General features: G+C 39.2%; 1 protein-coding gene across 2 annotated transcripts in view; it reads right to left on the bottom strand.

Annotated features, from left to right (window-relative positions):
- DNAH3 (dynein axonemal heavy chain 3) overlaps window positions 1–12,913 on the bottom strand; it is a 51,086-nt gene that overhangs the window by 14,869 nt on the left and 23,304 nt on the right. For both annotated transcript variants that reach the window (XM_063171894.1, XM_063171896.1), the window contains exons 32-48: window positions 12,404–12,623; window positions 11,491–11,625; window positions 10,266–10,377; window positions 9,484–9,725; window positions 8,768–8,868; window positions 8,584–8,689; window positions 7,402–7,531; window positions 6,687–6,923; window positions 6,195–6,298; window positions 4,889–5,183; window positions 4,252–4,431; window positions 3,110–3,233; window positions 2,866–3,022; window positions 2,276–2,419; window positions 1,062–1,728; window positions 785–950; window positions 238–454 (exon numbers count right to left, since the gene is read on the bottom strand). In XM_063171894.1, coding sequence (XP_063027964.1) covers window positions 238–454; window positions 785–950; window positions 1,062–1,728; window positions 2,276–2,419; window positions 2,866–3,022; window positions 3,110–3,233; window positions 4,252–4,431; window positions 4,889–5,183; window positions 6,195–6,298; window positions 6,687–6,923; window positions 7,402–7,531; window positions 8,584–8,689; window positions 8,768–8,868; window positions 9,484–9,725; window positions 10,266–10,377; window positions 11,491–11,625; window positions 12,404–12,623 — 3,337 coding nt within the window. The remainder of the gene's footprint in view (window positions 1–237; window positions 455–784; window positions 951–1,061; window positions 1,729–2,275; window positions 2,420–2,865; window positions 3,023–3,109; window positions 3,234–4,251; window positions 4,432–4,888; window positions 5,184–6,194; window positions 6,299–6,686; window positions 6,924–7,401; window positions 7,532–8,583; window positions 8,690–8,767; window positions 8,869–9,483; window positions 9,726–10,265; window positions 10,378–11,490; window positions 11,626–12,403; window positions 12,624–12,913) is intronic.

Below are 12,913 nucleotides of genomic sequence, written 5' to 3'. Positions count from 1 at the left end.
ATGAGTACCTTCATTTTAATTTTATTTTCTATTAAGAGCTATAATCCAAGATCACAGTTTCTTCAGCTTACTAAGCAGAAAACTTTTCCTGCAGGCTTTCTACAGAAAGCTATCAATAGCATCATGAATATAGTGAAGAACAAATTAATAAATTTTATTTTTGCAAGTTTCAACCATACAGACCCCACACTGAAGTATGCCTACGGCACATATTCAGCATCTTCATCTGAAACTTACTTGTGAAGCTGCAAAGTCGAGCTTTTCAAGTCCCACAAGATAACGAGTCCTCATCATGTCAACTTCCTCCCTTTTTCTGTTCAGCAGGGCCTTGAAGGTGAGAATCAGCTCCACGTAGGAAGTTGGTGTCACGTAGTTGTGTCTGCGCAGCGTCGCGTAGTAGCCAACAGAGAGGTCTCTCACACTTTCTTGGAAATATTTGCACACAGACACAACCCTAGGGAAAAATTTTCCACATTACTTTGAAATACAGTCTGTCTTTAGGTCAACTCTCAAAAAATTACTCTAAGCTTATGAAGTCATATTAGTGTTAGGGAAGGCAGAAATGTATTTTCCCCATTATTAGAAATATTATGGACTCTTCTCTAAGACTGGTGTGGTTTTGAGAAATATCAGATACATATGTCTCAGTATCTTTGACTTGCACTGAAATCCCAGAGTTGGCTTAGCTTTGTCCATTTATAAGGACAGATCAAATACACTGGGGGCACAAGGGACAGGGGAACAAACTTTTGCTTCACATGTCTCTTGAGAAATAAACTCATACTCTTTTCTAACGTCATCTTTGAGCTCAATATCCTCTAAAAACTTGTTAGCAACCATTTCCAAAGCATCTGTAGGCCAGGTTTGGAACCAATCAATGGTGCAGCAGTTTATCAGTGAAGGGAACATCCGTAATCGATTCCGAAATGCATCTCCAATAGGACTCATGGCTGCAAAAATAAAAACACGATCATTACCTAAGTTTCTTAGCAGCTAGGAAGCAGAAAAACAAATAAATCTAAAAAAAAAACATTCTAAGAAATAACGCATTGTATACAGACCTAAGACAATATGCAAATTTTTCTTCACCCTTTCAATAAAGAAGTTGTACATAGCAAGGGGCGTGGCTTCAATCTTCCTGTTCTCCATCCTTGCTGCAGCTTGCATTTTCTCAACAATTTCAGCTTTCTCATCCGCTGGAAAGATATTAGGCACGTCCCCAGTATTTAAAAGCATGTTGATATCTTCCACGAACGATTCATCCTTTATTTGATTATCGCAGAACAAAAAGGACAGATTGCTGTTACCAACACCTGCTTTCAGCATGACTTGTTTAATATCATCTTTCCATTCACTGATGCCATAGGACTTGGTGATTTCGATCTGGAAGAGCTCAAAGGAGTGCATGAAGGTGGCGAGCTTGGTGGCGCTCTGCCGGCCGCTCCCGCCAACGCCCACCAGCAGCAGGTGTCCATTATCCTGTTTCAGTACCCTGCATATCCTGGAGATGTGCTCAATGGCAAACTGGAACATGACCAGGGACATGGGGGCCTTGCTGATATTGTTGTACTCCTCAAGGTAGTATTCCATCACGCTTGTCAGCTGCTTTAGGTCTGTGATTTCATCATAAATTCTGACAGAAGTGCTTGGCTTTAAATAGTCTCCAAAGAACAGGGCACGAATATTATCATCAGTGACTTTTCCAGTAGGTGAGAGATGACCCAGTACCTAGCAAAAAGGCAAGAATCAACAGATAATTCTAGCTATTAGAGAATTATTTTCCTTAAAGTCATAATAATCCTTATCTACATAGCATTAATATTGCAGAAAGCACTGCTTTTCATGTTCTAGTTACAACCTTGGTCTGGAAAATAATACTGTAGGCTGACATGCAGGTTTCCATATATGCATACCTCACAGAGAGATCCTGCTGTCAAATATAACATAGTTCTAAAAAGACTTCTCAGAAAGGTACCTACTACACCCATTGGATCATCCAAGGAATTATCTTGGGTAAAAGCACAGATAAATGCTGTGCAAGACATTTATTCCACTCCAGGTGGTCCTCTCTACTAACTCAGAATCCCTCAGAAGTTATGAATCGTTCTGATATGAATAATCAATGCTGAATAGAAGATTGTCCAAACTTTTTAAATTCACTGATCAAAATACTGCAAAATGCCTCCAATACTGATTTAATCTCAATTAAATAAGCTTAAGTATTTCTGAAAATGCATCAGTATCATCTTGGTCCCAGCACATTACACAAAAATACCTTATTAATGTTCTGCTTGAAGCTATTTAATGTTGTCTCTTGTACCATCTGAAAGAAAACATTCTTGTCATCATCATCAACCAAGCGATCATAGAAAACTCTGTAGACCTCATGAACCCATAGTCTGATCAGTTTATCTCCATCCTGAAAATGAAAATACAAAAGAATGGGTAAATATAGCTCAGGCAGGATTTGTTCAAAGAGAAAAGGTTAGAAATGTCCATCTGGACCCTGCTATACCTTGTACTAAACTCAGTGGGAATCTTTCAGTCCCAAGCTATTCAGCACATGGCCCAGCATCTGCTAACTTACCTGGATTCCTCACCTAGTTACCATCTTGTCCTTCCTGCCAACATAAACTGGTACTTTCATGTCAAAGCACTTTTTCTCTACTGGATCAAATCAAATAGTATTAACAAAATGACAGCTCTGTCCCTCAGAGACAGACAGAAAATACATAACAAGGAATTCAGGGACTATTCTGATCTTAAACCCTGCAAATCTATTGAAATCATAGTTCATGTATTATAAAAATAATTAACTTTTTTCACTGCTCTCTCCTACATCAACATAATAAAACTACAACTTACTTGCAAATGAGTGTGTGGACAGAGCAGAACTCCTTTAATAACCCTGGAAAAATCCCGTAGATTAAAGACATAGTGGGATTTTGAAGGAGTTGGGAGAAAATTATCAACTGCCAATTTATACAGCACCGACGTCGCTTGGACCATCATCTTACCCAGCCTTAAGAAGGAAAAGAAGTACAAATTTAACTTTGCAGATAAATCATAGGGAAAAGACAAAAGTGCTACAGTAAATTGATCCCATTACCTTAGAAATGAAGCATCAAAGCCATTGCTGAAGTGCCAGTCAGTAACTGCAGTAAAAATCCTGGTTAAAATATCATCATTGAAAGCAGAGATAGAGACAATATTCAAGTGCCGTGTGAAGCGTCCTGGAACACACACAGAAGGATGCAGAGAGATTTAAATGGTGAAATATTTTTCTGCTTTTCAGCTTTCTTCTTCTAGGATTGCCTGTCATTAAAAAACATTTGAATCTGGCACCAGCTTCATGATTTTATTTCTGGCAAATTTCTGCCCTAGCAGTGAAGCAAAAGAAATATAAACTGGACTACATTTTCTATAAGTATTTAACTTAAAACAACTGTTTTGCATATGTAGAACATAAATCATCATTACAAGGCTATTACTCAATTTAAAATTTCAGCTCACATGAGCCTTTTGATTATGATGACACAGTAAAACTTTTACAAAGTCAAGCATCTTGTTATTGGCTTTCACCTAAAAACAATCATTCTACATGAGTAGATTTTAGAAATTTAGCTGTATCAGAAGACTTATTTTCATAAAGCCTCTCAGAACACACACAGTTATACCTGTATCACAGTGTTTATAAGAAGCAAAGCAGCATGAAGTTCCCTATAACAATGCAGCTGTATATAGCCTATAATAATGAAGCTGCAGGTACATTAGGGCATTTATTTACATAATTTTTTCATTAGAAAATATAACCTCCCTTATGATGCTGTGACAGGAATCATGGACTTGCAGGTAACATTCCTGTAAATAAATGCAGGCAGCCTACCTTAACATCAGGAGATACAAGTTCAGAAGAGACTTTCCAGAGACATGGCAAGCAGATGTATTCCCTCCCTTTTCCAAATTACAGAAACCAGAAAAAATCTCCATCGCTAATTTTAGAATAACTTCTGTCATTCACAGCTTAATCAACTCAAAAAATTGTTTCTAATGGTGATTAATCTCCCTCTGTTAGAGGTACAGGTTTGAACTTGAACATAACAGACCTGAACTTGGAATAACCCGCTCAGTGAATGCACCTGCAGATCCACCAGTTGTAGATAAATGTTGAATTTGCCATCAGCAAACCTGAACCCACCCTTTAACTTCAGTCTGCTAGACAACCACCTGCCATAGTAATGTATTTCCTACCTGTAATGTCATTCCTGCCTCCCCCAGGAGGACCCATAGCTGTGACAAGCAGGACATCTATGATGCTGAGGTGGGATGAATCCTTCCTGTCGTACCAGTGCCCGTGATCGATCCATTGCCTGAGAAGCTCAATAGCTGGCTGGGCTCCATATATCTCCTTTTCAGGCATGTTTAGGTCATCTATGGAGAACAGAGACACTGAATAAAACAACCTCAGTGTTTGGGAATTCAGTTTTTTCTAAGAAGGAAAAGTAACTGTACTAGAGGTTGTAAAAGGCTGTGTGTTGTTATTCCTGCTGCCCATTGAACTAACCAAAATCAAATACCATTACACCTCACAGGCATAATTAGGGTGATGGCTTAACTAATTGTGGCTGGTGATTTTATGTCATGTCATGTACCACTGCAACTCTACGAATTATTCTGAAGACAACCACCAGTTAAACCTCCCAGCAAGGGCAGTGCTAATCCTTTGGTGATCCCTCTGGGCCCCTTCCAGTTCAGGAGATTCTAGGATTCTCTGGGTGCCTGAAAAAAGCACTAAGGCAATCCAAATTTACTAGTCTTGGTGAACCACTTCCTTTGCCTAAAACCAAAACAAGAATTATTTTTAAAAAATGAAATAAATATCTCTTACCCACAAAAATTATAGCTTCTTTCCCTGTTGGAGGTCCAAACAATCCTTTTCTTCTTCTGTCCAGCTTGGACATAATTATATCCTGGGTCTGGTTAGCAGATGTTCTTGCAGAGAAGTTGATGAAACTCGGGATGTATTTTTCCTTTGGTAGTTTCAGTAGAAAGTTGTTTGTTATAGCTGTTTTTCCAGTGCCAGTGGGACCCACAAAAAGCAAAGGGACATTATGATCCACATATGTTTGAAGAAAAAACATTTGTCTGGCAGTTTCCATTGTTGGAATGATTAGCTCAGATACCTGTTAAACAGGAAAGTAAAATAAAACATGAAAATCAAACATCTAATACCTTAATCAACATGACTATTTGCAAGCAACTACAGGAACCCTGTAGCACATAAAAAGTTGTATTTTAAAAAGTTCTGCGTTTTAAAAAGTTCTATTGTCTGAAAACCTAAGCTATAACAACATTCTAGTAAATACCATTGCCCCACTTTCTTGTTCAGGGCTTATACAGTCAATAGCCCAACCAGTATTACCTATATTATGGTTCACAGACATTATATAAAGCCTGGAGAACTACAGAATTAAATATGGCCTAGTTCTGTTCCCCTACTGTGCAAAGGGAAAGGAACACTGGTATGGACATTTTTTTTTCTCTTCCTCATTTTTTACTTAGCAGCTGTGGATTTGACATCAAGGAAAGATTTTTGGCAGCAGAATGAAATGCCATCTTGCATCTCTCGTGTACCTAATAGACAAGACAATGGCAACTACAGTGGAATGAAAAGTTGAACAAGCTTAAGTTATCTTGAAATTTGATCTGCAGATCTCTGCTGTGCTTCTCTTCCATTCAGTTCACAGCTGCCATCAAAATCTGAGTGCCCCTATTTGGAATGGAGGGGATCCAGGCCTCTCAGTACTGTTCCCCACATCCCAGTCTCTTTGCTTGCTTTCTCTGAATAATTCATAGTACAATGTCATGAGATCAACCACTGAAAACAGAAATGAAGGAATGGAAATTCAGGCTTTGGCTTTTTCCCACCATGGTTTCCCCAATATCAAATGCTGTCAGAGAACAAAGCAGAACCCAAATTTTAACCACCAGGAAACCTCAGGGCTCCATGTGCACCTGCAGTGCTGAACTTCCAGTGTTAGTGCTACCAGAATTGAGACAAAAGCATGAAAGGGAGCTCACAGCGACTAATGAAATGTTGCAAAGCAATCATCAAACAGCCTAATATAATTATTCATACCTCTAAAATATTTATTCAAATAATTATTTTGCATAATAAAGATAGCAATGTGCACCTTAGCCCCTGGGGCGATAACTTGCTCTTCCTTTGTGATGTAGTCTGTCCACATGGCCCACTGCCCATGGCCACGCTTGTTAAAATAGAAGTCAAAAACAAGCCCTGTTAATTGAAAAGCACAACATAGGAAAACCCACTGATTAAATTACAAAAATAAACTTCACTGATTTCAGTGTGAGATTTCCAAAACTGTGAGGTAATGGAAGTTTTCTAGTACACAAGATACACCCCCACCCCCCCCAGTCTCAGCCCTCAAGTGCCATTATCATCACCAAATGATTTTAGGTCAGATTCAGCCACAGTGTTTGAGTATAACTGGAGGCATATGCTACTACAGGTTAAAAGAGCCAGGGAAGGGCACCCAACTGTGCAGCCCAAGGCCTGGCAGATGGTGGCTCTGCTGCAGACTAAACATCTGCCAGGCACACCAAGTGCCAAGCTTTCTTACTGCTTTATAAAAGGCCAGGTAAGCACAGTTATGAAGAAGCACCTTTTTCTGGGAAGATATTGCCTTTGTTAATCTTCACATTTTTAGGGCGTGGGTTTTGCTCGTTCATTCCATTGAGCAAGTTGCGATAAAATGAATCAAATTTTCTTCTGCTGTCTCCATCAATGATCCCTCCAATTGTCCACACCAAAGCAAAAAGGAAAAGGCCCTGTAGCCATGAGGTGACCTGTTGAGCGGACATGGTTTCACTGTCCTCTTCATCACGTTCCTTAATTTCATCTAAAACAGATATTTTGAATTTTAGTTAAAAGCCAGTAATAACCAGAAATCCCAATGCAAAATGCATTTTTGCAAAAGTATCCTGAGACAAAAGTAGAGCTCTGTCTTCAGTGGAATGAAGCCAATCTACAAATGGAGGATATTGTCTGTGTAAGATACTGTTTACAAATAAAAATGAAATTAGAAAAAAAATAGCCCTCTTTTCTTCAGATGGTAGCAAACAGCAAGCAAAACACAGAACATACTTGCAAGATCATGTTTAGTTTTGTAATGACACAACTTTCCAAATGTGAAAGCTCTGTATGCAAAGAACTATTAATAATACTGATTAGTGAGATCACTGACTGTGTTATATGAACCCAACAGTTCATATACAGTTTGGTATTTCCTTGCATCTTATAGGCTGCATTTTGTGCTGAGACATGAGAGGGAAAAAAAGAAAAATTGAAATAAAAACCAGGCAGCTTAGGGCACTTACCAAGGAGAGAAGAGTAGAGTTTCATCAAGCTGCTACTCAGGTGAAGAGAGGACGTTTTCACCATGAATTTGCAATGATGGTCAATAAAATCTAAACAGGGCTCAACTAGCCACATAAACAAGTCATCAACCTACCAGGAGAAAAGGAAATAGCTGTCTGACAATGCAGGACTTGCCACATTCCCTGCTGTCCCTCAATTCACCCTCAGTCAAACATAAGGCATCAGAAATTGTCCAGGTTGGCAGAGAGATCAGGAAAGGGCTTGTGTGGGGTGGTACTGAAATGTTCACAACATCACACCATCACTGTCTGATGGTGAAAACAAGATGCTTGCAACACAGAGAAGTTTTCAGCAGGAATTCTGTTACCCAGTTACTAATCCAGACAGCAGAGCAGAAGCTCAGCCTAGAGAGACTTCTGTTTTGTTTAGGGAACAACAAAATTATTCCAACAGAAACAAAGGCAAGGGTTTCATCCTCCCTTAAAGAGAGGCCCCCTACAGAGGAGCCAGCACAGATACTGTGCCACAGCAGAAATTCCAGCATGCTGGGGCTGACTGGGGCCTGTAGGAGTGCCACAGCATGTGGGTAAATACTGACCATGGCTGGTGGCATCTGCTCTGTGAACTCAAACTGGAAAACAGGACAGAAATCTCGACCTAACCTTTTCCCAGGGACTAGTACTCAGGGAGATGCACTAAAGGGTCAGGCTATCTGTTGCTTAAGGAATAATTACTTTACTCTGATGAACTAAGAAAACTATGAATAAAGAGCTCTTTAGTCTCGGTACTTCTTTGAAATTTGATTCTAATTTCCTGCAAAAACTCAAAGCGGGCCTTCTCAAATCACATAAATAAATTTTTTACAGCTCCACTCCTAATATTATTCCAACTATTTTACTAGATTTTAACAACCAATAATAAGGATTTAAAATTTTCATTAAAAGCTGATTCTCACCAACACCTATTTTTATTTGCATCCACAAAATCATAGTAGAATACACAGCACGAAAAGCTGTCCTTCATACAAGCAATGAGGTGAAAAAGGCTTTGAAGACTAAACTGTTATTGGTAATAATAACAAAGTTTTGATTCTGCATGCCTGCCTTCAAGTGGGCAAACTGTGAATGTCACCTTATAGTTCATCTTCTAATTAGACCTGTGCAAAAAATGAAGTCTCGCACCAGCTGTCGGTGTTCTTCCTGCAGGTTTGTAGGCAGAGTTTTCAAGTAGGAATCCTTCAGTGGCTTCCAACCCAACTGCTGTGGGTCCATATAGATCATACCACACCTGGGAAGAACAAACACCTGTGGTAAGGGAATGCATGTGCAAGGTGGGACAGCTGAACCTTGAGTGCTCTCACATTACCTGCTGACAGTTGCTGGAGATGCCTGCTCCAAGTCTGCTGGCTCAAAGATTAAACTCATTTTTGAGCTCATCTGAATTATTTCACCACTCATTAAGCATAACTGGAAGAAGAGCATCACATAAACATGGTCTAGTCATGTTAGTGCTGATCATACAGTGAAAGAAATGTCTGTCATAAAATCACTGAACATTCCACTTAGTGTCACTCCTCATTCATTCATTTGTATCCTTACAATACATGATATTTCATGACCTTGTCTCAATTTTTCCATGTCTTACTGTAAGGCTTGCAGAGACACAGAGAACAATTTAACTAACTCTAACTTTAAATAACTCTGCAAGAAAAAGCAGTTATGACCTGCAGCTTTTTTAAAATTCACTTATTTTCAAGGTAATTTAAGCAAGTCCAGTTTTCAGTCACAGAACTGAGTCCATGTATTTCAGTTTCCTAAAAGGGTCAATAAAAAAGCCTCAATGATCAGCCTCATTTCAATAAAGAAAGAGGAAGACAAGGCTTCTAGGAAGAAGTAATAGATTAATATTATCTAACACCATCTAAACCCACTCACACAACTGGGGAAATAAAGCAGCGCTTTTAGGCACATCAGCCTTTCCTGAATTTCACACCTCCTTTGACTAATGCAGTAACAATATTGCTACTACTAAAATTAAGTATGTTTATTCAAGGATGAGGGCAGGGGCAAAAATTAGGCTACCTTTTTATTATCATCCAGCACAGTGTTCATGTTCTCTATCCAAACTGCATCCACAGGGCCATCAAAAATAATCCACTTGCGATCCTCTGTGGTAGAAGATGCTTGTTCCCTGAAGGCCTTTGCAAGAACTCCATCTGACCACTCATGACTTACAGGATCAAAACTGCCATACAACTGCCCCATAGTAATGGCTTTGGGATTAATAACTTTGTACTCAACAGCAAACTCATCCATGGCGTTTGCTGTGTAAAAAGGCAAATACATGAGCTTGAGAATTTGATAGGTTAGTTTTATTCAATAGCTGAACAGGATGATTCCTGAGGATCCTACTCCAGCTGCTCAAAGCAAAGAACCCAGATATGTGGCATCTAGGTAGAAGTAAATAGGAAATTCCCTTACTTACACAAGGCAAGCAAGAAGTCTGCTGTAAAAAACACATATAAAAAGAAAAAGCACAGCAGCATAGATTTCATATATTCATGGGAGCTACTTACAATATCCTATCAGAGCTAATTTTTTCAAGAGTATTATGCACAAGTAAAATGTCTAAGAAAATGAAGAAAAGCATAAACACATTAGTATGGCTGACTGTTCCAGTAGATGTAGAGAAAAATACTATCAGACAAATATGCCAGACAAAAATAGTTCAATTAATAGAAATTTTGCAATTAAGAATGAAGAGTATAGGACAATTAACAACCTGGGCATATCTCAGCAAAGCAAAAATAACAGTCATAGAACTGACTTCATTGAATGAGAAGCTTGTGGCTGGACAATGTTACCTGCACACAGATCAGCCAGGGCTCCAGCCAGTACTTTGTATGAACTGGTTTTCCCACTCATAGGATCACCAACAATCATGAAACCATGGCGCACCAGCATCATTTCGTACACCTGCCAGGGACAGGAGAGCCACTCCTTAGATGGCACAAAAGAAGTGTTATGTGAATAAAAATAGAAGTTTCCCTCCTGCATTCAGATGTGGCACAATTAGATCTCTGCACTCTGCTGGCTGACCAAAGCCTTAATCCAAATCAGAGGGCAGTCATACTTTTATCGCAATTCTCACTGAAACTATTTGTTTTCCCCAGGCATCCTCCCTTTCTCCTTGCTAAATGTCATCCCTCAACTGCAACAACACTGTACAGTTGTTACAGAGTGTGAGGGCACTAACCAGACACTGCAGATCACAGCCCCGAACTGAAATCAGTGGCTACCAATGAATCTGGCAAAAAAGGACTGAAACTACAGCTCTGAGCTTCTGGCATATGGTCAGTCCCATAGAGGCTAATTTTGGCCTGCAAGAGTGGTAACTTCTTTAGTCACCCCACAAGTCAAAGCAAAACCACCATCAAGCAGACCTGTAATAACCCCTAAGCAGATTTTTTTTATAATGTTAAGGCTGATTTTTCCTATTTTAACTTCCTAACCAGTTAACACTACCCCTGTTTAAATGAAAGATACAGTATGGTTTAGAAAGCAGCATAGGGCAAGTGTGAACATAAGGCATTTTTACTAGGCCACACATTTTTACCCTTGCCATTACCCTGTCACTAGGCTGCACAAGAAAAAAGGTTAAGTATTGTTTAAAAGGTCCCCAGTAGTAGTAAATAGGAGGCAGTGGGAACACAGGGCTGGAAGCATAAGCAAGGTCCCCTCTTTCAAGACTTCTCAAGGAGACTGTACAGAACTGAGAACAGAGCCTGACTCCCAGTCCAGAATTCTGTTCACTAGGCTACACTGCCTCTGTCAGTCACAGATTCAGTTTCATTTTCTATCCTGAGGCACAAGCCCTACAATGCCCACATTAGCTCCTTCACAGACTGAATTACAAAATCACTATGACCAAAGCAGGCTTTTATTCCATGATTTGTACTCTGTAAAAATACCCCATTTGTAATATTCCATTAATTGGTAAGGAAACTATTAGCTATTCATCATGACATAGACAGTGAATGAAGAGTGTGCTCTCATGCTTTTCTTCCCCAGAAGTATGTGAAAATAAACCTGAATAATTTTTCCAATGAACCACGGCACTGGTTGAAGATTCATTTTTTCAATATTTTCAGTTAGTGCCTTGATAAATACATCATAGTCTGGTGTAGGAAGAACCACTCCAGGAAACAGGTCAGATATGATACCCTGTTAAGGAGAGACAGAATTGAACACTATTTAAACACAGGTTACACAAAGAGAAAATTCCTAAGTAAAACAATATTAATACAGATGACAGGGGCTTAAAACCAGATGTCCTCAGCTGGACAGAACTAACTTCTAGGCAAACTGTAGCCATGGAAGCATTCTGTACACATGAAACAGAGACCTGTGTCTGCAGTTTTCATGAACACCTTGCTATTGCTTTAAAAATTTGCCCCCATGAGGATTACACAAAATGATGTGAAAGTAGTTGAACGAATTTCAGTGATTAAAAGTGTTCCAAAACTTCAGAGCAGTGACTCTGGCTGTGCTTCTACCCTAGATTTTAGTCCTATTTACTGCTTTGTATCTTAATTAATTTGCTATGAAAGCAGAATGCAAACAGAAACATCACCATTTTTATTCTGAACTCAAATTTCTAAATGACCTTAACTTAATTATTCACATCTATTTTGGAGCACAAAGCCAGAAAACAAACTTCAAAGAATGATTTCTGTGAATGAAACAGCCCAAGATGATTTTTAACAATATATCATCTAAAACATTTCATAGAATAACTTTAAGGAACCATTGAAAGTTTGCTTTTCAAAATAATCTTAACAGAACTAGAGAGTTCCTCCAGATCAGTGGACTGAAATAACTCTACATAACATGGCATCATCTAGATCAAACTGTTCCAAATTAAGATAATGACTGTTTCTCTGAGTTCTTATAACAGATCTCATCATCATCAAACCTAAAACACACTGGCCTGATACCTTACCTGAAACAATGGCACATCCTGGGACAAGAACTTGGCCAAATTAACATCCATCAGAGCCCGAAGCAACAGCACACTTTCATTTTCAGTTGGGTACTTCAGCTTTAGGTTCCCTGCTGCTGTCAGGACAGATTTCACCGCACGCATCCCATAATCGTAGTGGTGCTGGGACGACAACTGCTCCGAGCACAAACGGTAAGTGGCAACAATTTTCTGGGCAAGACTGTGGATAATAAAATATAACATGTAGAGTGAAAGTATCTCACCATGCAAGGAAAATAATTCACCTTCCTATATACACCAAGTATCTGCAGTGATTCTAAGACACAGCAGCTGAGAAGGTGGCCCAAGGCACCTGGAAAGCAAGACTGTGGAAAAATGCCATGGTACAGGATGTGGGCATCATCTAGGAATTCTGTATCATATTTTGATACATTTTCCAAGTGATTCTGTGCATAAGTGCACATCTGGCAGAATGAAGTGGAAAATGAGAATTGACAAGAAAGCAGGAGA

This window comes from Melospiza melodia, chromosome 18 (assembly GCF_035770615.1).
Source record: "Melospiza melodia melodia isolate bMelMel2 chromosome 18, bMelMel2.pri, whole genome shotgun sequence".
NCBI lineage: Eukaryota > Metazoa > Chordata > Aves > Passeriformes > Passerellidae > Melospiza > Melospiza melodia.
Note: the sequence above shows the minus strand (reverse complement) of the source record. Positions and strands in the feature narration are given on the sequence as shown.